Source organism: Loxodonta africana, chromosome 18 (assembly GCF_030014295.1).
Source record: "Loxodonta africana isolate mLoxAfr1 chromosome 18, mLoxAfr1.hap2, whole genome shotgun sequence".
In the NCBI taxonomy this organism is placed as follows: Eukaryota; Metazoa; Chordata; class Mammalia; order Proboscidea; family Elephantidae; genus Loxodonta; species Loxodonta africana.
The window spans coordinates 13144856-13166453 of NC_087359.1; the positions used below are offsets into that span (position 1 = coordinate 13144856).

Consider the following 21598-nt stretch of genomic DNA (forward strand, 5'->3'; position numbering starts at 1 on the left):
ATTAACTGACACTGGGCCTTTGTCAAATATCAGCTGCTCATATGTAGATGGATTTATATCTGGGTTCTCAATTCTGTTCCATTGGTCTATGTGCCTGTTGTTGTACCAGTACCAGGCAGTTTTGACTACTGTGGCTGTATAATATGTTCTAAAATCAGGTAGAGTGAGGCCTCCCACTTTCTTCTTCTTTTTCAGTAATGCTTTACTTATCCAGGGCTTCTTTCCCTTCCGTATGAAGTTGGTGATTTGTTTCTCCATCACATTAAAAAATGTCGTTGGAATTTGCATTGTAAGTGCACTGTATATATAGATGGCTTTTGGTAGAATAGACATTTTTACTATGTTAAGTCTTCCTATCCATAAGCAAAGTATGTTTTTCCACTTATGTAGGTCCCTTTTAGTTTCCTGCACTAGTACTTTGTAGTTTTCTTTGTGTAGGTCTTTTACATCTTTGGTAAGATTTATTCCTAAGTATTTTATCTTCTTGGGGGCTACTGTGAATGGTATTGATTTGGTGATTTCCTCTTCGATGTTCTTTTTTTGGTGCGGAGGAATCCAACTGATTTTTGTATGTTTATCTTGTATCCCGATACTCTGCTGAACTCTTCTATTGGTTTCAGTAGTTTTCTGGAGGATTCCTTAGGGTTTTCTGTGTATAAGATCATGTCATCTGCAAATAGAGATATTTTTACTTCTTCCTTGCCAATCCAGATGCCCTTTATTTCTTTGTCTAGCCTAACTGCTCTGGCTAGGACTTCCAGCACAATGTTGAGTAAGAGTGGTGATAAAGGACATCCTTGTCTAGTTCCTGTTCTCAAGGGAAATGCTTTCAGGCTCTCTCCATTTAGAATGATGTTGGCCGTTGGCTTTGTATAAATGCTGTTTATTATGTTGAGGAATTTTCCTTCAATTCCTATTTTGCTGAGAGTTTTTTTTATCATGAATGGGTGTTGGACTTTGTCAAATGCCTTTTCCGCATCAATTGATAAGATCATGTGGTTTTTGTCTTTTATTTATATGGAGGATTACATTAATGGTTTTTCTAATATTGAACCAACCTGGTATAAATCCCACTTGGTCGTGGTAGATTTTTTTTCATACGTTGTTGAATTCTATTGGCTAGAATTTTGTTGAGGATTTTTGCATCTATGTTCATGAGGGTCTGTAATTTTCTTTTTCTGTGGTGTCTTTACCTGGTTTTGGTATCAGGGATATGCTGGCTTCATAGAATGAGTTAGGTAGTATTCCATCCTTTTCTATGCTCTGAAATACCTTTAGTAGTAGTGGTGTTAACTCTTCTCTGAAAGTTCAGTAGGACTCTGCAGTGAAGCCATCCGGACCAGGGCTTCTTTTTGTTAGCTGTTTTTTGATTACTTTTTCAATCTCTTCTTTTGTTAATGGTGTATTTAGTTGTTCTACTTCTGATTGTGTTTGTTTAGGTAGGTAGTGTTTTTCTAAGAATTCATCCATTTCTTCTAGATTTGCAAATTTGTTAGAGTACAATTTTTCATAATAATCTGATATGATTCTTTTAATTTCAGTTGGGTCTGTTGTGATGTGGCCCATCTCATTTCTTATTTGGGTTATTTGTTTCCTTGCCTGTATTTCTTTAGTCAGTCTGGCCAATGGTTTATCAACTTTGTTAATTTTTTCAAAGAACCAGATTTGGGCTTTGTTAATTCTTCCAATTGTTTTTCTGTTCTCTAATTCATTTAGTTCAGCTCTAATTTTTATTATTTGTTTTCTTCTGGTGCCTGATGGATTCTTTTGATGCTTGCTTTCTATTTGTTCAAGTTGTAGGGACAGTTCTCTGATTTTGGCTCTTTCTTCTTTTTGTATGTGTGCATTTATCGATATAAATTGACCTCTGAGCACTGCTTTTGCTGTGTCCCAGAGGTTTTGATAGGAAGTGTTTTCATTCTCGTTGCATTCTATGAATTTCTTTATTCCCTCCTTAATGTCTTCTATAACCCAGTCTTTTTTGAGCGAGGTATTGTTCAGTTTCCAAGTATTTGATTTTTTTCCCCTGATTTTTCTGTTATTGATTTCTACTTTTATGGCCTTGTGGTCTGAGAAGATGCTTTGTAAAATTTCCATGTTTTGGATTCTGCAAAGCTTTGTTTTATGACCGAATATGTGATCTATTCTAGAGAATGTTCCACGTGCACTAGAAAAAAAAGTATACTTTGCAGCTGTTGGGTGTTCTGTACAAGTCTACGAGGTCAAGTTGGTTGAACGTAGCAATTAGGTCTTCCATGTCTCTGTTGAGCTTCTTACTGGAAGTCCTGTCCTTCTCTGAAAGTGGCGTGTTGAAGTCTCCTACTATAATTGTGGAGGTGTCTATCTCACTTTTCAGTTCCATTAAAGTTTGTTTTATGTATCTTGCAGCCCTGTCACTGGGTGCATAAATATTTAATATGGTTATATCTTCCAGGTCAATTGTCCCTTTAATCATTATGTAGTGTCCTTCTTTATCCTTTGTGGTGGATTTAACTTTAAAGTCTATTTGTTAAGAAATTAATATTGCCACTCCTACTCTTTTTTGATTGTTGTTTGCTTGATATATTTTTTTCCATCCTTTGAGTTTTAGTTTGTTCGTGTCTCTAAGGTGTGTCTCTTGTAGGCAGCATATAGACAGATCGTGTTTCTTTACCAAGTCTGAGACTCTCTGTCTCTTTATTGGTGCATTTAGTCCATTTACATTCAGCGTAATTATAAATAAGTATGAGTTTAGTGCTGTCATTTTGATGCCTTTTTGTGTGTGTTGTTGACAATTTCATTTTTCCACTTACTTTTTTGTGCTGAGATATTTTTCTTTGTAAATTGTGTGTTCCTCATTTTCATAGCGGTTGAATTAATGTTTGCTGAGTCGTTATGTTTTTCTTGGTTTTTACTTTGAGTTATGGAATTGTTAGCCTTCTTTGTGGTTACCTTAATATTTACCCCTATTTTTCTAAGTAAAAACCTAACTTGTATCATCCTATATTGCCTTGTTTTCCTCTCCATATGGAAGATCTATGCCTCCTATAGTTAGTCCCTCTTTTTGATTATTGTGATCTTTTACATAATAACTTCAATGATTTCCTGTTTTGAGCATTTTTTTCTTTTTAAAATTAATTTGTTGTGATTTCCCTATTTGAGTTGATATCAGGATGTTCTGTTCTGTGACCTTGTGTTGTGTTGGTATCTGATACTATTGATTTTCTGACCAAACAATTTCTTTTAGTAATCCTTGTACCTTTGGTTTGGTTTTTGCAGATTCTCTAAGCTTGTGTTTATCTGTAAATGTTTTAATTTCACCTTCATATCTGAGAGGGAGTTTTGCTGGATATATGATCCTTGGCTGGCAGTTTTTCTCCTTCAGTGCTCTATATATGTCATCCCATTGCCTTCTTGCCTGCATGGTTTCTGCTGAGTAGTTGGAACATTTTCTTATTGATTCTCCTTTGTAGGAGACTTTTCTTTTATCCCTGGCTGCTTTTAAAATTTTCTCTTTATCTTTGGTTTTGGCAAGTTTGATGATAATATGCCTTGGTGATTTTCTTTTTGGATCAATCTTATATGGGGTTCGATGAGCATCTTGGATAGCTATCCTTTCATTCTTTCATGATGCCAGGGAAGTTTTCTGCCAACAGATCTTCAACTATATTCTCTGTATTTTCTGTTATCCCTCCCTGTTCTGGTACACCAATCACACGCAAGTTATTCTTCTTGATAGAGTCCCACATGATTCTTAGGGTTTCTTTTTTTTTTAATTCTTTTGTCTAATTTTTCTTCAACTATATTGGTGTCAATTGCCTTCTCCTCCACCTCCCCCACTCTGCATTCCAATTGCTCGATTCTGCTCCTCTGACTTCCTATTGAGTTGTCTAATTCTGTAATTTTACTGTTAATCTTTTGGATTTCTGAATGCTGTCTATGGATTCTTGCAGCTTGTTAATTTTTCCACTATGTTCTCGAATAATCTTTTTGATTTCTTCAGCTGCTTTATCAGTGTGTTCCTTGGCTTTTTCTGTAGATTGCCTTATTTCATTTCTGAGGTCATCTCTGATGTCTTCAAGCATTCTGTAAATTAGTTTTTTATATTCTGCATCTGGCAATTCCAGGATTGTATCTTCATTTGAGAAAGATTTTGATTCTTTAATCTGGGGAGTTGTAGAAGCAATCATGGTCTGCTTCTTTATGTGGTTTGATATCGACTGCTGTCTCCAAGCCATCTATAAGACATTCTAATGATTTATTTTATATTTGCTCACTGAGTCTTATCTTGTTTTGTTTTCTTTCAATATACACAGATGGGCTACTAGATTGCACTGTCTTGATTGTTGTAGCCTTTGAATCACTTATGTCCTATTACCAGCTGGTTTGGGCTGTTACCAGATATATAAGCCTAAGAGTCCATTCACTATTCTTGAATAGGATCAGCTTAGGTGTTCTGATTTTGGGTCACCAAGTGTGTGGTGTAGACTGTCACCTATTAACTTAGAGGAGTAGTGGTGATAGTTGTGTGCACCAGATTCTAGTAGCAATAGGGGGTCACACTCTGGGGGGCAGGATGCTGATAGCCTTCCCGTACGTGCCACTGAGGTAGGTGTGTCTCTATTCCTAAAGCACTTTGGTGGGTGGGCTCTGCAGCTGTACCTTAGGCACCCAATGCATGTACCTCTAAAGATTGGTAGGTGTCAGTATCCTCAGACCCCTTTGGCAGGTGGCTAGGTGGTTTGGGTGGAGCTTCAGCCCTCAGTTCCCCGCTGTGGATCAGTGAGGTCTCTATTTAATAGATAGAGCTATCAAACCTAGAAAACTTGTCTTTCCAGTAATCCGCTAAAACAATTACAGTCAGATCTCTCTCAGAGTTTCCTTTGCATTATAAAACCACCTTGTTTTCCGTAAGGATGAAAGCCAAAGACTGTGGATCTCATATGCTTGGCTGGAGCTGGTTCTGTATTCTCGTTCCAATTTCGGGAAGTCAGGGAAGGATTCTTTGTCCCTGGGTTTTTAGTAGCTGCTTCTCTCAGGCCAGGAGAATGGGTTAGGAAAAGACAAAAAAAAAAAAAAAAGAAACCGCAGAGCACTTCACTCCCTGGCCCAGGAAATTCCAATGTTAATGAAGCCGCCTGGAGCAGGGAGGGGAGGGATCAGATAGATAGGAGAGAGTAGCACCCAGCAATATAGACAAAGTTACTTATCTTGCTTGGTGATGACTGTTTTATCTGAGATTCCCAAGGGGCGCGTAGCCTGTGTGTATTGGCTGGGTCGAGATTGCCCCCAAGGTTCAAGCCCCTGTCCCGTGCTTGTGCTGTCTCAGAAGCCCTGGTCAGCTCCTCTGCTCCCAGTCCAAAGCCCAGTACCAGGGTTCCCCAGCTGGGACAAAACACTCCAGGCTCCAAAACCAGTTGCTGCCTCCAGGTGACTTCTCCTCCTGTCAGCCACGTCATTGCACTGCCTGCATGTGCTGGCTGGGCTTCCCCCGAGTTCACTTCAGGGGGCTAGGGCTGCGTCCCGTGTTCGCGCCGTCTCAGGAAGCCGTGCTCAGCTCCCCTGTGCCCAGTCCAAAGCCCAGCACCAAGGTTTTCTGACTAGGACGCTGGCTCCAGGCTCTAAAAACAGTTGCTCCTTCCCCATGGTTGCTCGTTCTCTTGTTAGCCGCGTCAGTGTGCTGCCTGCTTGTGCTGGCTGAGTCTCTACCGAGGTTACCCCAGGGAGCTAGGGGTTAGGGCTGTGTCCCGTGCCTGCCCCGCTTCAGCAAGCCGCAATCGGCCCCGCCACTCGGCACCAGGGAACTGGGAGGGCTCAAGGCTGTGGAGCGGGACGCCAGTTCCAGAGGTGGTCACTGCTTCAGGGAGCAGCTTTTCCCTCCCCTGTCACTCAGGTCAACTCTTTAGATTTGAGTTTGATGGTCAGGGTTCATAGATTGTCATGTATGTGATCGATTCACTTGTTTTTCCGAGTCTTTGTTGCAAGAGGGATCCGAGGTAGCGTCTACCTAGTCAGCCATCTTGGTCCCCTGAAGATACATTTTTAATGCTGTTAGAAGTGAATTCAGCCCATTAGGATATCAGGGTGTCTCCCCAAAGTTATAAAATCTAGAGAGGACTTGAGAAAGGTACCGCAGGGCTTTTTGTTTTGTGTGGCTTGGAGAATAGGGGATTACACTTATATTAGGAGCTTGATGTGTGGATCATTTAAGACAAACGAGAGCTCAACACGTGGACAGCCTATCCCCAGACAGAAACCAGTGGGGCTCAAGGGCCTCCCAGCCAAGGGGCACAGCCCCATCGCTCCCTAACTTTCTCCTCCCCTTCTCTCCCTGCACCTGCCTACTCCCCTGCCCCCTTCCAGAGCAATGGGGTGAGTACCAGGCACGGCGGGAAGCCTGTTTGCACAATTTCTTGGTATTTTTGAAAGCTTGAAATTTAATACTTCTGTTTTTAGGTCACAGCACCCTCCCCCCCCATATATAATCACTTGATAATAGTTAAGTTGCACGTTGATGTTTTCTGCAGGTTTATGTATTTTTTAGAATAAAAAGGCTTCAAAAATGCCCCTGTCAAGTGGCCTTAGGGAAAGACCCAGGGCCCCATCTGCCTCCCAGCAGCCTCTTCTCTACATTCTACAATCCAGCCACAGGGAGGGAGGCTCAGAGGCGCTGTGAGGTTAAAGGGTCCCGGGTTGGGGGAGGTGGCTAGGCTCCACCAGGAATCAGTCTCTCTCTATAATGAGTGCACACTGCAGAATCGGCCCAAGAAGGAGGTGGGCAATCGGTAACACGTCCTTGTCAAAGCAGATCTAAGGGTGCCCGGGTGAACTGCGCCAGCCACCCGCTGACCTCCCTGAGGCTGTGGGCTGGTCCTGCTCACCATCACAATCTGGGTGCCTGGGCGCAGCGCCATCTCATCCGCCGCCGAGCTGGGGGTGACCCGGTGGATGAAGATGCCCGTGCGGTTCCCACCAATGACGCTGATCTGCTCCAGCAGCGCGTCTCCCTGGAAGGCCAGCACTGTGATCTGGCTCAGGATCCTGCGGGCTGGCCGCCGCCGCACAGGCACACTGCTGCCGGAAGGACAGGGCCGGCGGGTGGAGATGACCCACACCACAGGCAGCGTAGACGTAGGGGTACCCGTGCACCAGGTGATCCCCGACCCCAGCATTCTGGAATTCTCCATCCCCCTGCGATGACCCCGTCCTCAGGACACAGTCGGCAGGCCCCGGCCACAGCTCCCCAACCAGCCACCCAGGAGGAGAGAGACTCCTCACCTGTCCTCACTCACCTGTCTGAGACATAGAAGCTGCCAGGGAAGGGCTGTGAGCCACCCTCTGCCTCAGGAAGGCCTTGCGGGGAGCCAGGAGCTGACAGGCTGAGCTCAGGCGAGGCTGCGAGGTGAGGTGAGGGACAACCTCAGCACCCTATCCACCCCCACCTAAGCACCCCAACCTGACCCGGCTTTCCCATTTTCTGAGACTGAGGCTCCTCTTCCTCCTCCCTCTCCTTGCTGCTCAGAACGTTCACTCCATCTTCTCTAAAATCAGGGGACGGGCAGGGGCTTGGCACACATTGTATTGTTTTTTAATATTTGGGTTAGTTGCCAACATTTTAATAAAAGATGGAGATTTCGCCCAAAGTCTGATGCCTGGCTTCACTTGAAAAATCTAATCTGGTGTGTGTTTCCGTGTGGGCTGCGTTTCTGCAGGGTTTGTACTTCTGCACAGATCTGCGCTCCTGCCTGGGCCTGCGTTTCTGCACGGTCCTGCGTTCCTACCTGAGCCTGTGTTTCTGCACGGTCCTGAGTTCCTGCCTGGGCCTGCATTTCTGCGTGGGTCTGTGTGTCTGCACGGTCGTGCATTTCTGTGTGGCAGCGATCCCTGTCCCTGGCCGGTGGCTGCCTCTTGCGTACCCCAGGCCACTCTGCTGGCCACAGCGAGCCCTGATGTGGCAGTCCCAGAACCAGTTGCTCCCAGGGTCCCCCAGCTCTAGCATTTTAATATGCAGCCTGAGAGGCGAATGGTGTGCCCCCAGCTCAGAGAGCAGCCCCCAGAGGTCTGTGGCCATGCTTCTCAGCTCAAAACTCCCCACGAGGACAGACAGCCAGCAGAGACTTCACCGCTGTGGGTGGCCTTGTGCCGGCTTGCAGGTAAAAACCCATTTGTCATTTATTTAAAGCCAAATGGAAATGTGCATTTGAAGGCAATCCCACTAAAAGTGTATGAAAACAAGGTATTATATAGAATTCCGGCCAACAAAAATGAAAGAGGAGTACGCCTTCCACACCCACGGTCTCAGGCCAGCAAACACGTGCCTTTGGTGCCTGGGGTGGACCCTTTCAGCTTGTCCCTGTTTCCAGAGGTAACGCAGAGTCTGCAGAGGGGCCCCACGTGACCTACAGAGCAATTGTCCCCGCCTCAAAGGCCGCTGTCCCCAGAGGCATGGTGCATGCGCACAGGTGGGGGAGTAAGGAGGCCGTGCCTGTGAGCTGTGGTCTTGAGGAGGAGAGGTACCCACCCCCAGGGAAGATCTCCACAGGCAGGCACACCCTGTGTCATGTGTCCCAGCCGCTGAGACCCTACCACTGTCACCTCCTGAAATCAGTGGGGGCCCAAGTGTCCACAGATGGAAGCAGGGAGGGCCAGGGGCAATGCGAGAGAGTGTGTCTATGAGAGTGTGTGTGTGTGTGCGTGAGTATATTTGTGTGTGTGTGAGCATGTGTGAGTGTGACCACGTGTGTGTCTGTGTTGAGAGTGTGTGGGTATGTGAGAAAGTGTGTGTGTAAGTTATGTGTGAAAGTGTGTGTGTGTATGAGAATGTGGGAAAATGTGTGTGTATGTGTGAGAGAGTGCATGCATGCATGTGTATCTCTGTAATTGTGTGTACATGAGTGTGTCTGTGTGAAAACGTGTCTGTGTGAGAGTCTGTGTGTCTCTGTGAGTGTGTGCGTGTGCATGTCTGTGTGTCTCTGAGTGCGTGTGTGTGTGCGTGGGCATGGGTGTGTGAATGTCTGTATGCACGCGTGTGTGAGTCTGTGCGTGTGCGTGTCTCTAGCTCTCTGAACTTGGATCTGACTTGGATGTGGGCATGCACACAGGTCCCTCAGCCTCCAGGTGGAGTCAGGCAGACCCTCGTAAGGGATGGCAGCCATGTATCTGCTGGAGTGCCAGCACTCTGAGCAGTGGCAGGTTCCCTCCTCCTGCCCATCCCTGGAGAGAGACCCAGCCATCTCACCTGCCCGCCTGAGCTCCCTGCTCCCCACTCTGCCTGCGCTGCTCCAGGAGGTGGCGGGATCAAGGTTCAAGGTGGGGTTTGCTCACCTGCCTTGTCTAGGATCTCATAGTCCAGGTCCACATCGTCCTCCCTGTCCCCTGGGGAGGCTCCCAGCTCTGCCTCCAGAATTTCCGGGAAGCTTTTGGATGGCAGAAGAAGAAGCCTCAGACTGGGAACCCCCAGCTCCTTCCCAGCCCAGAGGCCAGTGGCAGAGCTGCCCACGCGACCCCTAGCTGGTCCAGTCTAGGCGGTCTCCCTCCGTGTGGGACCCCGGCAGTGCGCCCTCTCTACCTTAAAGACAAGGGGTCCTCTCGGAGGTCTTCTGTGGCCCGCTTGTACAGAGACCATTGGCTGGGTGGCACCGGGCTGCTGGAGCGGAAGCTGGACATGGCGCTCAGGTCGGACGAGAGCTGAGAGGGGAGGTGGGGGACAGAGATGAGAGCCCAAACTTGGTGACGCCCACAGTCATGATCAGGTCCACTCCCAGAACTCTGACCCTGGTCCACATGGATGCTGCTCATAAGCCCCCATCATGCTCACACTCACACACCTCGCCCCGGAGAGCACGCCCCAGCCTCTAACTGTGCATGGGGAGGAGGGAGGGGAAGGAACAGCGTAGTCTGACATCACATTAATCGAGCATCTGCTATGTGCCAGATACTATATTACTGCTTTCCATGTTTTCTATCACCTCGTTCTTGAGAGAAATCTATAAGGTGGGTATTATTGTCTCATTAGGAGTCCCTGGGTGGCACAAATAGTTAAGTGCTCAACTACTGAGAGGACAGTGGTTCAGACCCACCCAGAGGTGCCTCGGAAGAAAGGCCTGGTGATCTTTTTCCAAAAGGTCATGGCCTTGAAAACCCTATAGAGCGCAGTTCTACCGTGATGCACATGGGTTCGCTGTGAATCAGAATTGGCTTGACAGCAGCTGTTTTTTTTTTTTGGTTATTGTTTTGCTTTACAGGTAAGGCAGCCAAGGCTCAGAGAGGCTAATTACTAATTAGTGAGGTGCCCCAGCCAGTGAGGGGAGGACCCAGACGTGGGACTGCTTTCCACTGGCTACCCATGGGGAGGGGAAGCTGCATTCAAACCCACACTGGCAAGGTGTTCCAGCCAAAATGCAGACACAGCACTGGAGGACACCAGGTGTGTGGCAGGTGGCCCCCAAATGAGTAGATCTGAATTCAGCCCCTGTCTTAACAGGTATTTCCTCAGCACCTACTATGTGCCCAGCCATTTGCCCATGTTGGGCATACACGTGAGAACAGGTGATATCCTTGGAGGGCAGGGGGACCAACAGGCAAATACAGAAGAGTGTAGTCTAGCAAGGACACCAGGGACATGGGTGTCATGGCAGGGCAGGGTGGTCAGGGAGACTTCCTGGAGGAAGTGGCATCTAAGCTGAAAGAGCAGAGGTGGCCAGGTGGAGGAGGGGGCAGGGCACACAGGGCAGAAGGGAGAGGAGGTGGGGTGTGGAGGAGTGACCCACTCAGTGTGGCTAGGTTCTAAATTCCAGGTGAGGAGGGTGGAAGAGAGGAGGCTGGACAGGGGTGCTCTGGGAGCTAGTGAGGGTCACCGGGGACCAAAAATAATTTGTCGTGAGCCGGTTCTGGGCACTGAGGCTCCCTACCCCCCAACCACCACCTCTAAAAAGAAGTCACAGCTGGACTTTTGAGCTGGGGTCACCGGGGAGCCATGGAAGATTGTAAACAGGGAAGGCGCCTGATCCCATCAGCCTAGGATTTGGACTGCTCAGGCCCTGAATGTAGTTAAGGTGTGTGTGTGCAGATCTCTGGAGGAGAAATGCATAGCTTTCTGGATTCTCCATGGGGTCAGTGAGCAGGCCAGGCTCAGCTGGGAACTGGGGACGAGGAACATTCCAGAAAGGAAGCTCCAAGGTCCAAACAGCGGTGGCAAAGGGGTGCTGCTTCCCACCGCCTCTCGCCCTTTGTCCCAGGCAGTGACCCTGCTGCCCCACCCTGAGGTCCTGGATGCCAGGGCCCGGGCGCTCACACCTGCTCTGTCCTTGACCAAAGGGGGAGAACAGAAATGCAGGGACCCAGGCTCTGGAAGCTCAATGAGGTGGAACCTCAAGGACAGCCTGTTACTGAGAGGGGCACCAACCCATCCCTGCCGGAATGAGCAGAAAGAAGCTCCCCTCCGTCCAGGGTGGACCAGGTTGCGCTGAGGAGGGGCTAGGGAAGCAGTACCTCAATGGAGCTGAGGGGGCCACTGGCACTGTCCTCCCGTGGGCATATGGCATACATCCGGACCAGCCGCTGCTTGCCCCGTGCACAAGGATCCTGGGGCCCAGCGTCCAGCTTGGCCTGACAAGATGGTGATGGGCTGGTTAGTTCAGGATGGTTCCCTCTGGTTGCTCTCAGGTTCCTACCCGGTTACCACTACCCATCCCTGCCCTCGTGGGCAGGCCTCCTCTCATCAGCACCCAGGAAAACCACCTCGTCCCTGTCCTCCACCCAGGGCTGTTAAAAAGAAAGGCCTGAGACCCGGCCTCACAGAAGCTGCTGCCAAGAGAGTGGAGCTGCCAGCCTGAGAAGTGGTAGTTCAATTCTTCTAGAGAATTCTGTTAGAGAAGGTTGTTCCCTACTGGTTATAAAAACCATATGTGCTCCACGGAGGAAACCAAGGGGAAAACAACTGATGAGAGCAGAAAACGAAATCCACCCAGCACCCCACAGGAGTCCCTGGGTGGTGCCCACAGCTAATGTGCTCAACCGCTACCCAAAAGGCTGGGGGTTCAAGGTGCCTTGGAAGAAAGGCCTGGTAATCTACTTCCAAAAATCAGCCATTGAAAATCCTATGGAGCACAGTTTTACTCTGACACATGTGGGGTGGCCATGAGTCTGGGTCGACTTGATGGCAACTGGCTTTTTCTTTTATTAAATCCCACCACTCAGAAATAACACTGTTAGCATTTTAGTGTCTGTCCTCCCAGTCATTCACACACACACACACACAAAGAAGCCCTGGTAGCAAAATGGTTAAACGCTCTGCAGCTAACCCAAAGGCTGGCAGTTGGAACCCCTACCCTGTGGCTCTGAGGGAGAAAAGACCTGGTGATCTGTTCTCGTAAAGATTATAGCCTAGGAAACCCTATGGGACAGTTCTGCTCCATCCCATGGGGTTGCTATGAATCAGAATCCACTTGAGAGCACCTAAGAATAACCATATACATATATATATATATATACATATATGATCGATATAGATATTCAAACATGGTGACGTGGGGAGCTGCCAGGGGTGGGGTGGTGAGGAAGGGCAGGCGGCCCCCATGGGAAGAGGTCTGATAGCGACCCCCCCAGGCCCCTGGGCACCTGAAGCTGGAGGCAGTGCCTTCAGGAACCATAACTGAGGGGTTACAGTAATTTCAGCTGTTTGGAAACAGCCCTCCCTCTCACCCCGCCTCTGCGGATGGCTCAGCCCTTAGACGGTGGACGTTCATTCGTTTCAGGAATGCACAGCCTAAAAGTAAGCAGCTGCCTGCACGGTTTCAGAGCCACTTTCTTCACCCAACTCCACACTTTTCGGGTTCCAGAGCCTTCTGCTAAGCTACCCAGTCTATAACATGACAATGCTGCCACAAACAGAGACCCAGGAGTAGACTCGGCTTGCCCAGGTGGGCATCGTCGACGTCTTCCTACACATGGGATGGGATGCACTGAGCTGCCACTTCCCCTGCCCCACCTCCCGCACATCTGTCTTCCCACAGCCAGCCCACCTCCACCTCCTGCACACCTGTCACCCGGTAGCCAGCCCCACCTCCCGCGCCCACCACCCACATCCCCAGCCCCACCTCCCGCGCCCACTATGAGCAACCCTGCTCCGCAGCCCTCACGCCAGGGCCTTAAGCAGGGAAGCACTCACCCCGCTTGGCGAGTCCGTCTGCAGCTTGCGGAGCTGTTTGCGCAGCTCGCAGACTTCCTCCGTCAGCGCAAACAGTTTTCTGCGGAGCGAGTCCTTCTCCGTCAGCCCCTGGGAGATCTCCATTTGGGCCCGGTCTCTGGCTGCATATGCCTGGGAGCCAAGAGGCAGCGGGAGCCCACACGTTAAACACTTAAAGAAGATGGGCCAACAGGACAAGCAAGGAGAGACTCTGCCAAAGCGAGTGACCCTGTTTCTTTTCTGCGTTTGATAAGAACTCATCCAGCGGGCACCAATGCAGGTTTCACTCTGAGATGTACAAACCCACATGGATGTACAACGCAGGCGGGTGTGTGCAGTTTTAAAAGAATTCAATATTTGGAGCTCTTGGTACTTGGAGTCCCTGGGTGGTGTACATGGTCAACATGCTTGGCTGCTAACCAAAAAATTGGAGGTTCGAGTCTACCCAGAAGCACCTTGGAAGAAAGGCCTGGTGATCTACTTCCGAAAAATCAGCCATTGAAAACTCTGCGGAGCACAGTTCTGCTCTGACACGCATGGGGGCGCCATGAGCACGGGTGGATGCGATGGAAACTTGTATCGGAACATGAAGTGGAGGCTCTGTTTCTCAGACGTCATGTTGTTGTTGCTGTTAGGTGCTGTCGAGTCAGTTCCGGCTCATAGCGACCCTCTGCACAACAGAACAAAACACTGCCCAGTCCTGAGCCGTCCTCACAATCGTTGTTATGCTTGAGCTCATTGTTACAGCCACTGTGTCAGTCCACCTCGTTGAGGGTCTTCCTCTTTTCCACTGACCCTGTACTCTGCCAAGCGTGATGTCCTTCTCCAGGGACTGATCCCTCCTGACAACATGCCCAAAGTATGTAAGCCACAGTCTCGCCATCCTTGCCTCTAAGAAGCATTCTGGCCGCACTGCTTCCAAAACAGATTTGTTCGTTCTATTGGCAGTCCATGGTGTATTCACTATTATTCGCCAACACCACAATTCAAAGGCGTCAACTCTTCTTCGGTCTTCCTTATTCATTGTCCAGCTTTCACATGCATATGATGCGATTGAAAATACCATGGCTTGGGTCAGGTGCACCCTAGTCTTCAGGGTGACATCTTTGCTCAAAACTTTGAAGAGGTCCTTTGCAGCAGATTTACCCAATGCAACATGTCTTTTGATTTCCTGACTGCTGTTTCCATGGCTGTTGATTGTGGATCCAAGTAAAATGAAGTCCTTGACAATTTCAATCGTTTCTCCGTTTATCATGATGTTGCTCGTTGGTCCAGTTGTAAGGATTTTTGTTTTCTTTATGTTGAGGTGCAATCCATACCGAAGGCTGTGGTCTTTGATCTTCATCAGTAAGTGCTTCAAGTCCTCTTCACTTTCAGCAAGCAAGGTTGTGTCATCTGCATAACGCAGGTTGTTAATGAATCTTCCACCAATCCTGATGCCCCGTTCTTTTTCATATAGTCCAGATTCTCGTATTATTTGCTCAGCATACAGATTAAATAGGTATAGTGAAAGAATACAACCCTGATGCACACCTCTCCTGACTTCAAACAAATCAGTATCCCCTTGTTCTGTCCAAACAACTGCCTCTTGATCTATGTAAAGTTTCCTCATGAGCACAATTAAGTGTTCTGGAATTCCCATTCTTCGCAGTGTTATCCATAGTTTGTTACGATCCACACAGTCGAATGCCTTTGCATAGTCAATAAAACACAGGTAAACATCCTTCTGGTATTCTCTGCTTTCAGGCAGGATCCGTCTGACATCAGCAATGATATCCCTGGTTCCACGTCCTCTTCTGAAACTGGCCTGAATTTCTGGCAGTTCCCTGTCGATATACTGCTGCAGCTGTTTTTGAATGATCTTCAGCAAAATTTTGCTTGTGTGTGATATTAACAATATTGTTCTATAATTTCCACATTCAGTTGGATCACCTTTCTTGGGAATAGGCATAAATATGGGTCTCTTCCAGTCAGTTGGCCAGGAAGCTGTCATCCATATTTCTTGGCACAGACGAGTGAGCACCTCCAGCGCTGCATCTGTTTGTTGAAACATCTCAATTGATATTCCATCAATTCCTGGAGCCTTGTTTTTCACCAATGCCTTCAGAGCAGCTTGGACTTCTTCCTTCAGTAGCATCGGTTCCTGATCATATTCCACCTCTTGAAATGGTTGAATATCGACTAATTCTTTTTGGTATAATGACTCTGTGTATTCCTTCCATCTTCTTTTGATGCTTCCTGCATCGTTTAATATTTTCCCCATGGAATCCTTCACTATTGCAACTTGAAGCTTGAATTTTTTTCTTCAGTTCTTTTAGCTTGAGAAAGGCCAAGCGTGTTCTTCCCTTTTGGTTTTCCATCTCCAGCTCTTTGCACATGTCATTATAATACTTTACTTTGTCCTCTCAAGAGGCCCTTTGAAATCTTCTGTTCAGTTCTTTTATTTCATCAATTCTTCCTTTTGCTTTAGCTGCTTGACGCTCAAGAGCAAGTTTCAGAGTCTCCTCTGACATCCATCTTTCCTGTCTTTTCAGTGACCTCTTGCTTTCTTCATGGATGATGTCCTTGATGTCATTCCACAACTCGTCTGGTCTTCAGTCACTAGTGTTCAGTGTGTCAAATCTGTTCTTCAGATCGTCTCTAAATTCAGGTGGGATATACTCAAGGTCATATTTTGGCTCTCATGGACTTGCTCTGATTTTCTTCAGTTTCAACTTGGACTTGTATAGGATCAATTGATGGTCTGTTCCACAGTCAGCCCCTGGCCTTGTTCTGTCTGATGATATTGAGCTTTTCCATCGTCTCTTTCCACAGATATAGTCAATTTGATTTCTGTGTGTTCCATCTGGCAAGGTCCATGTGTATAGTCGCTGTTTATGTTGGTGAAAGAAGGTATTTGCAATGAAGAAGTCATTGGTCTTGCAAAATTCTATCATTCGATCTCTGGCATCGTTTCTATCACCAAGGCCATATTTTCCAACTACTGACCCTTCTTTGTTTCCAGCTTTCGCATTCCCATCACCAGTAATTATCAATGCATCTTGATTGCATGTTCAATCAATTTCAGACTGCAGAAGCTGATAAAAATCTTCTATTTTTTCATCTTTGGCCCTAGTGGTTGGTGCATAAATTTGAATAATAGTCATATTAACTGGTCTTCCTTGTAGGCGTATGGATATTATCCTATCACTGACAGCTTTGTACTTCAGCATAGATCTTGAAAAGTTCTTTTTGATGATGAATGCAACACCATTCCTCTTCGAGTTGTCATTCCCAGCATAGTAGACTATATGATTGTCCTATTCAAAACGGCCAATACCAGTCCATTTAAGTTCACTAATGCCTAGGATATCGATGTTTATGTGTTCCATTTCATTTTTGATGATTTCCAATTTTCCTAGATTCATACTTCATACATTCCAGGTTCCGATTATTAATGGATGTTTGCAGCTGTTTCTTCTCATTTTGAGTCGTGCCACATCAGCAAATGAAGGTCCCGAAAGCTTTATTCCATCCACGTCATTAAGGTCGACTCTACTTTGAGGAGGCAGCTCTTCCCCAGTCATCTTTTGAGTGCCTTCCAACCTGGGGGGCTCATCTTCCAGCACTATATCAGACAGTGTTCTGCTGCTATTCATAAGGTTTTCACTGGCTAATGCTTTTCAGAAGTAGACTGCCGGGTCCTTCTTCCTAGTCTGTCTTGGTCTGGAAGCTAAGCTGAAACCTGTCCTCCATGGGTGACCCTGCTAGTATCTGAATACTGGTGGCATAGCTTCCAGCATCACAGCAACACACAAGCCCCCACAGTATGACAAACTGACAGATACATGGGGGTCAGACATCATAGCCCCGAAATAAACACCGGGCACACAGACAGTAAGCACATGGGTAGATGATGGGGCTGGTGGCTTTCAAAAACCTCACATGGACCAAGGGGGTGGGGGAAAGAAAAAAGAAAAACAGCTGCCATCAAGTCACCCCAACTCATGACAACCCCATATGTGTCAGAGTAGAACTGCACTCTATAGGATTTGCAATGGCCGATTTTTCAAAACTAGGTGTCCAGGTCTTTCTTCTGAGGCACCTCTAGGCACACTCAAACCTCCAACCTTTTGGTTAGCAGCCGAGTCTGTTAACCATTTGCACCAGCCAGGGGCTCCTAACCAAGGAAAGGCACCCCAAATCTGGGACTAGCTGCCACCAAGAACGGGGTGAGCCATGAGACTACCTTCTGGGCAGCAGCAGGGGCCCCCGAGCTAAGACTCATCAAGGGGGCCTCTGTGCTCCGAGCCCCTAGGCCTCTACCGGTACCTTGTCTCGCTCCTTCTGCAGTTCGACCACCTGGCCCTGCAGGGCGTTCACCTTCTCCTTGTAGATCTCACAGTCCACCTTGGTTTTCTGGAACTGGAGCAGCGTCGTCTCCTTCTCCTCCCAGTACTGGACAGAGGGGGACACAGGCCAGAGAAGGTCAGCAGCTCAGAGGGTCTGCACTGAGCCGGGTGGGGCCGGGCTGCAGGAAGAGCGAGGTGGCTCTGGGGGTGAAGCCCAGCCACTTCATCCTGGCCTCTTATGGGCCAGGTTTTGTGCTGGGTCTTGGACTTGCTGTGCTGATTCTGTTTGAAGCTAGTCATGAAAGTGTGTATTGTGTACTTTGCACGTGTGTTTGTGGTTTTCATTTAAGTCCTCAAATGCATAAATAATTTCCCTCTACCCTGTGTCCTCTCTTCCACCTTCTCCTTTCTCCCCATTCTTCTCTCACCCTTCTTTAATAATTTTTCAAAATTTAATGACATTTGTCATGTAGTACAACCATTACCACCATCCGTTTCCAGATGATCTGTGACCCCTAACAGCAGCTCCGTGCCCCTCAGCGACGACTCCCACCTCCCCTCCCCCTCCCCTTGGAACCACTAACCAACTTTGGTCTCTGTACATTGACTTATTCTAGATATTCCATATAAGTGTCTCGCCTTAGTTTTTGCTGTTGTTGCTATTGTAAAATATATATACATAATAATAGTATTTGCCAATTTAACTTTTTCGTGGGTACAATTTAGTGACATCAATTACCGCCATCATGTGCAGCTATCACCAACATCCGTAGCCAGAGTTTCCATCACCATCGTCAGAAACCCAGTGCTTCCTAATCAGTGGCTCCCCTCTCTCCTTTCCTTCTGTCCATGGTAACCACTAGTAAACCTTGGTCTCTAAAGTGCCCATTCTAGATGTGTCATGGACCCTCTGGGTGGCACAAATGGTTAAGTGCTCGACTACTACCGAGTGGTTGTCAGTTAGAACCACCCAGAGGTGCCTTGGAAGAAAGGCCTGGCAATCTGCTTCTGAAAGGTCACAGCCTGGAAAATCCTATGGAGCAGTTCTGGTCTCCACACAAGGGGTCACCATGAGTCAGAGTCGACTTGACAGGAACTAACAACAACAACAGATGTTTCATATAAGTGAGATCATACAATACTTGTCCTTTTGAGATCGGTTTACTCCTCTGGCCTTTTGTATCGACTAAATCCCTGACTTCTGGGGGCCCCAACACTGAATCACCCTGGGTTTCAATCACTCATTTGCCTGACCGACTAGTTTCTTACCACGCTACAAACTCCACCGTGACCTTGAGGACATGGACTGTGAGTTGGTGCTCACTAGAGCTTTGGTCAAGGAACGAACGAGTGAACCAACAAATCAGCAAAGCGAAGGTGTAGTCCATGTCTCCACAATGCAGCGCCTGCCCTGACACGGGGTACAGCCTGAGAGGGTGACAGAGAAAGGAGGACATGCTCTCACCTGCTTGCGTTGTCTCTCAGCAGCCACAGCCCGTGCCCTCAGTGAGTGGATTCGATCCACCAGCTCCTGCTTGCTCTCCAGGGCCTCGTCCAGGCTCTGCTCCAGGATGTCCTTCTCCACCTGGGGCAAAGACAAGTCAGCCCCGGGGTCAGCCAGGGACCTGGCCTTCAGAAGGCTGCTCCCCAGGGAGGAGGCCCCATCATCGAGTCCTGAGACTAAGTTGAGCTTGTAGATGGATTTTGCCTCCTTACTGTTCATTTCCCCCATGTGTCTGTCAGTTTGTCGTATTGTGGAGGCTTGTGTTTTGCTGTGATGCTGGAAGCTATGCCACCAGTATTCAGATACCAGCAGGATCACCCATGGAGGACAGGTTTCAGCTGAGCTTCCAGACTAAAGCAGACTAGGAAGAAGGACCCGGCAGTCTACTTCTGAAAAGCATTAGCCAGTGAAAACCTTATGAATAGCAGCGGAACACTGTCGGATATAGTGCTGGAAGATGAGCCCCCCAGGTTGGAAGGCACTCAAAAGATGACTGGGGAAGAGCTGCCTCCTTAGAGTTGATCTTAATGAAGCTTTTGGGACCTTCATTTGCTGATGTGGCATGGCTCAAAATGAGGAGAAACAGCTGCAAACATCCATTAATAATAGGAAAGTAGAACGCACAAAGTATGAATCTAGGAAAATTGAAATCATCAAATATGAAATAGAACCCATAAACATCAGTATCCTAGGCATTAGTGAGCTGAAATGGACAGGTATTGGCCATTTTGAATAGGACAATCATATAGTCTACTATGCCAGGAAGGGCAACTTGAAGAAGAATGGTGTTGCATTCCATTCATCGTCAAAAAGAACATTTCAAGATATATCCTGAAGTACAATGCTGTCAGTGATAGGATAATATCCATACACCTACAAGGAAGACCAGTTAATACGACTGTTATTCAAATTTATGCACCAACCACTAGGGCCAAAGATGAAAAAATAGAAGATTTTTATCAGCTTCTGCAGTCTGAAATTGATGGAACATGCAATCAGGATACATCGATAATTACTAGAGATTGGAATGCAAAAGTTGGAAACGAAGAAGCATCGGTAGTTGGAAAATATAGCCTTGGTGACAGAAACAATGCATGACAGAATTCTGCAAGATCAACGACTTCTTCATTGCAAATACCTTTTTTTCACCGACATAAACAGTGACTGTACACATGGGCCTTGCCAGATGGAACATACAGGAATCAAATCAACTACATCTGTGGACAGAGATGATGGAAAAGCTCAATATCATCAGTCAGAACATGGCCAGGGGCCGACTGTGGAACAGACCATCAATTGCTCATATGCAAGTCCAAGTTGAAACTGAAGAAAATCAGAGCAAGTCCACGAGAGCCAAAGTACGACCTTGAGTATATCCTACCTGAATTTAGAGACATCTCAAGAACGTATTTGACGCATTGAACACTAATGACCGAAGACCAGACGAGTTGTGGAATGGCATCAAGGGCGTCATACATGAAGAAAGCAAGAAGTCACTGAAAAGACAGAAAAGACCAAGATGGATGTCCGAGAAGACTCTGAAACTTGCCCTTAAACGTCAAGCAGCTAAAGCAAAAGGAAGAAATGATGAAGTAAAAGAATAGAACAGAAGATTTCAAAGGGTGGCTTGAGAAGACAAAGTAAAGTATTATAATGACATGTGCACAGAGCTGGAGATGGAAAACCAAAAGGGAAGAGCACGCTCGGTGTTTCTCAAGCCAAAAAAAAACTGAAGAAAAAATTCAGGCTTCAAGTTGCAATAGCGAAGGATTCCGTGGGGAAAATATTAAACGACGAGGAAGCAACAAAAGATGGTGGAAGGAATACACAGAGTCACTATACCAAAAAGAATTAGTCGACGTTCAACTATTTCAAGAGGTAGCATATGAACAGGAACTGACTGTGCTGAGGGAGGAAGTCCAAGCTGCACTGAAGGCATTAGAGAAGAACAAGTCTCCAGGAATTGATGGAATACCAACTGAGATGTTTCAACAAACGGATGCAGCGCTGGAGGTGCGCACTCGTCTATGCCAAGAAATCTGGAGGACAGCTACCTGGCCAACCGACTGGAAGAGATCCATAGTTACACCTATTCCTGAGAAAGGTGATCAACTGAATGTGGAAATTATTGAACAATATCATTAAGATCACACACAAGCAAAATTTTGCTGAAGATCATTCAAAAGCAGCTGCAACAGTATAGATAGGGAACTGCCAGAAATTCAGGCCAGATTCAGAAGAGGATGTGGAACGAGGGATATTACCGTTGATGTCAGATGGATCCTGGCTGAAAGCAGAGAATACCAGGTGTTTACCTGTGTTTTATTGACTATGCAAATGCATTCGACTGTGTGGATCATAACAAATTACAGATAACATTGTGAAGAATGGGAATTCTAGAATACTTAATTGTGCTCATGAGGAACCTGTACATAGACCAAGAGGTAGCTGTTTGGATAGAACAAGGGGATACTGAGTGGTTTAAAGTCAGGAAAGGTGTGTATCAGGGTTGTATCCTTTCACCATACCTATTTAATCTGCATGCTGAGAATAATCTGAGAAGGTGGACTATATGAAGAAGAACATGGCATCAGGATT

The 21598-nt window shown here is 47.1% G+C and overlaps 1 protein-coding gene across 1 annotated transcript in view; it reads right to left on the bottom strand.

The window, feature by feature from the left end:
• CARD14 (caspase recruitment domain family member 14) overlaps positions 1–21598 on the bottom strand; it is a 46740-nt gene that overhangs the window by 10967 nt on the left and 14175 nt on the right. Inside the window, exons 5-13 of the mRNA XM_064271885.1 lie at positions 18962–19081; positions 17477–17602; positions 13148–13297; positions 11476–11586; positions 9548–9678; positions 9304–9395; positions 7761–7906; positions 7272–7374; positions 6861–7186 (exon numbers count right to left, since the gene is read on the bottom strand). Coding sequence (XP_064127955.1) covers positions 6861–7186; positions 7272–7374; positions 7761–7906; positions 9304–9395; positions 9548–9678; positions 11476–11586; positions 13148–13297; positions 17477–17602; positions 18962–19081 — 1305 coding nt within the window. The remainder of the gene's footprint in view (positions 1–6860; positions 7187–7271; positions 7375–7760; positions 7907–9303; positions 9396–9547; positions 9679–11475; positions 11587–13147; positions 13298–17476; positions 17603–18961; positions 19082–21598) is intronic.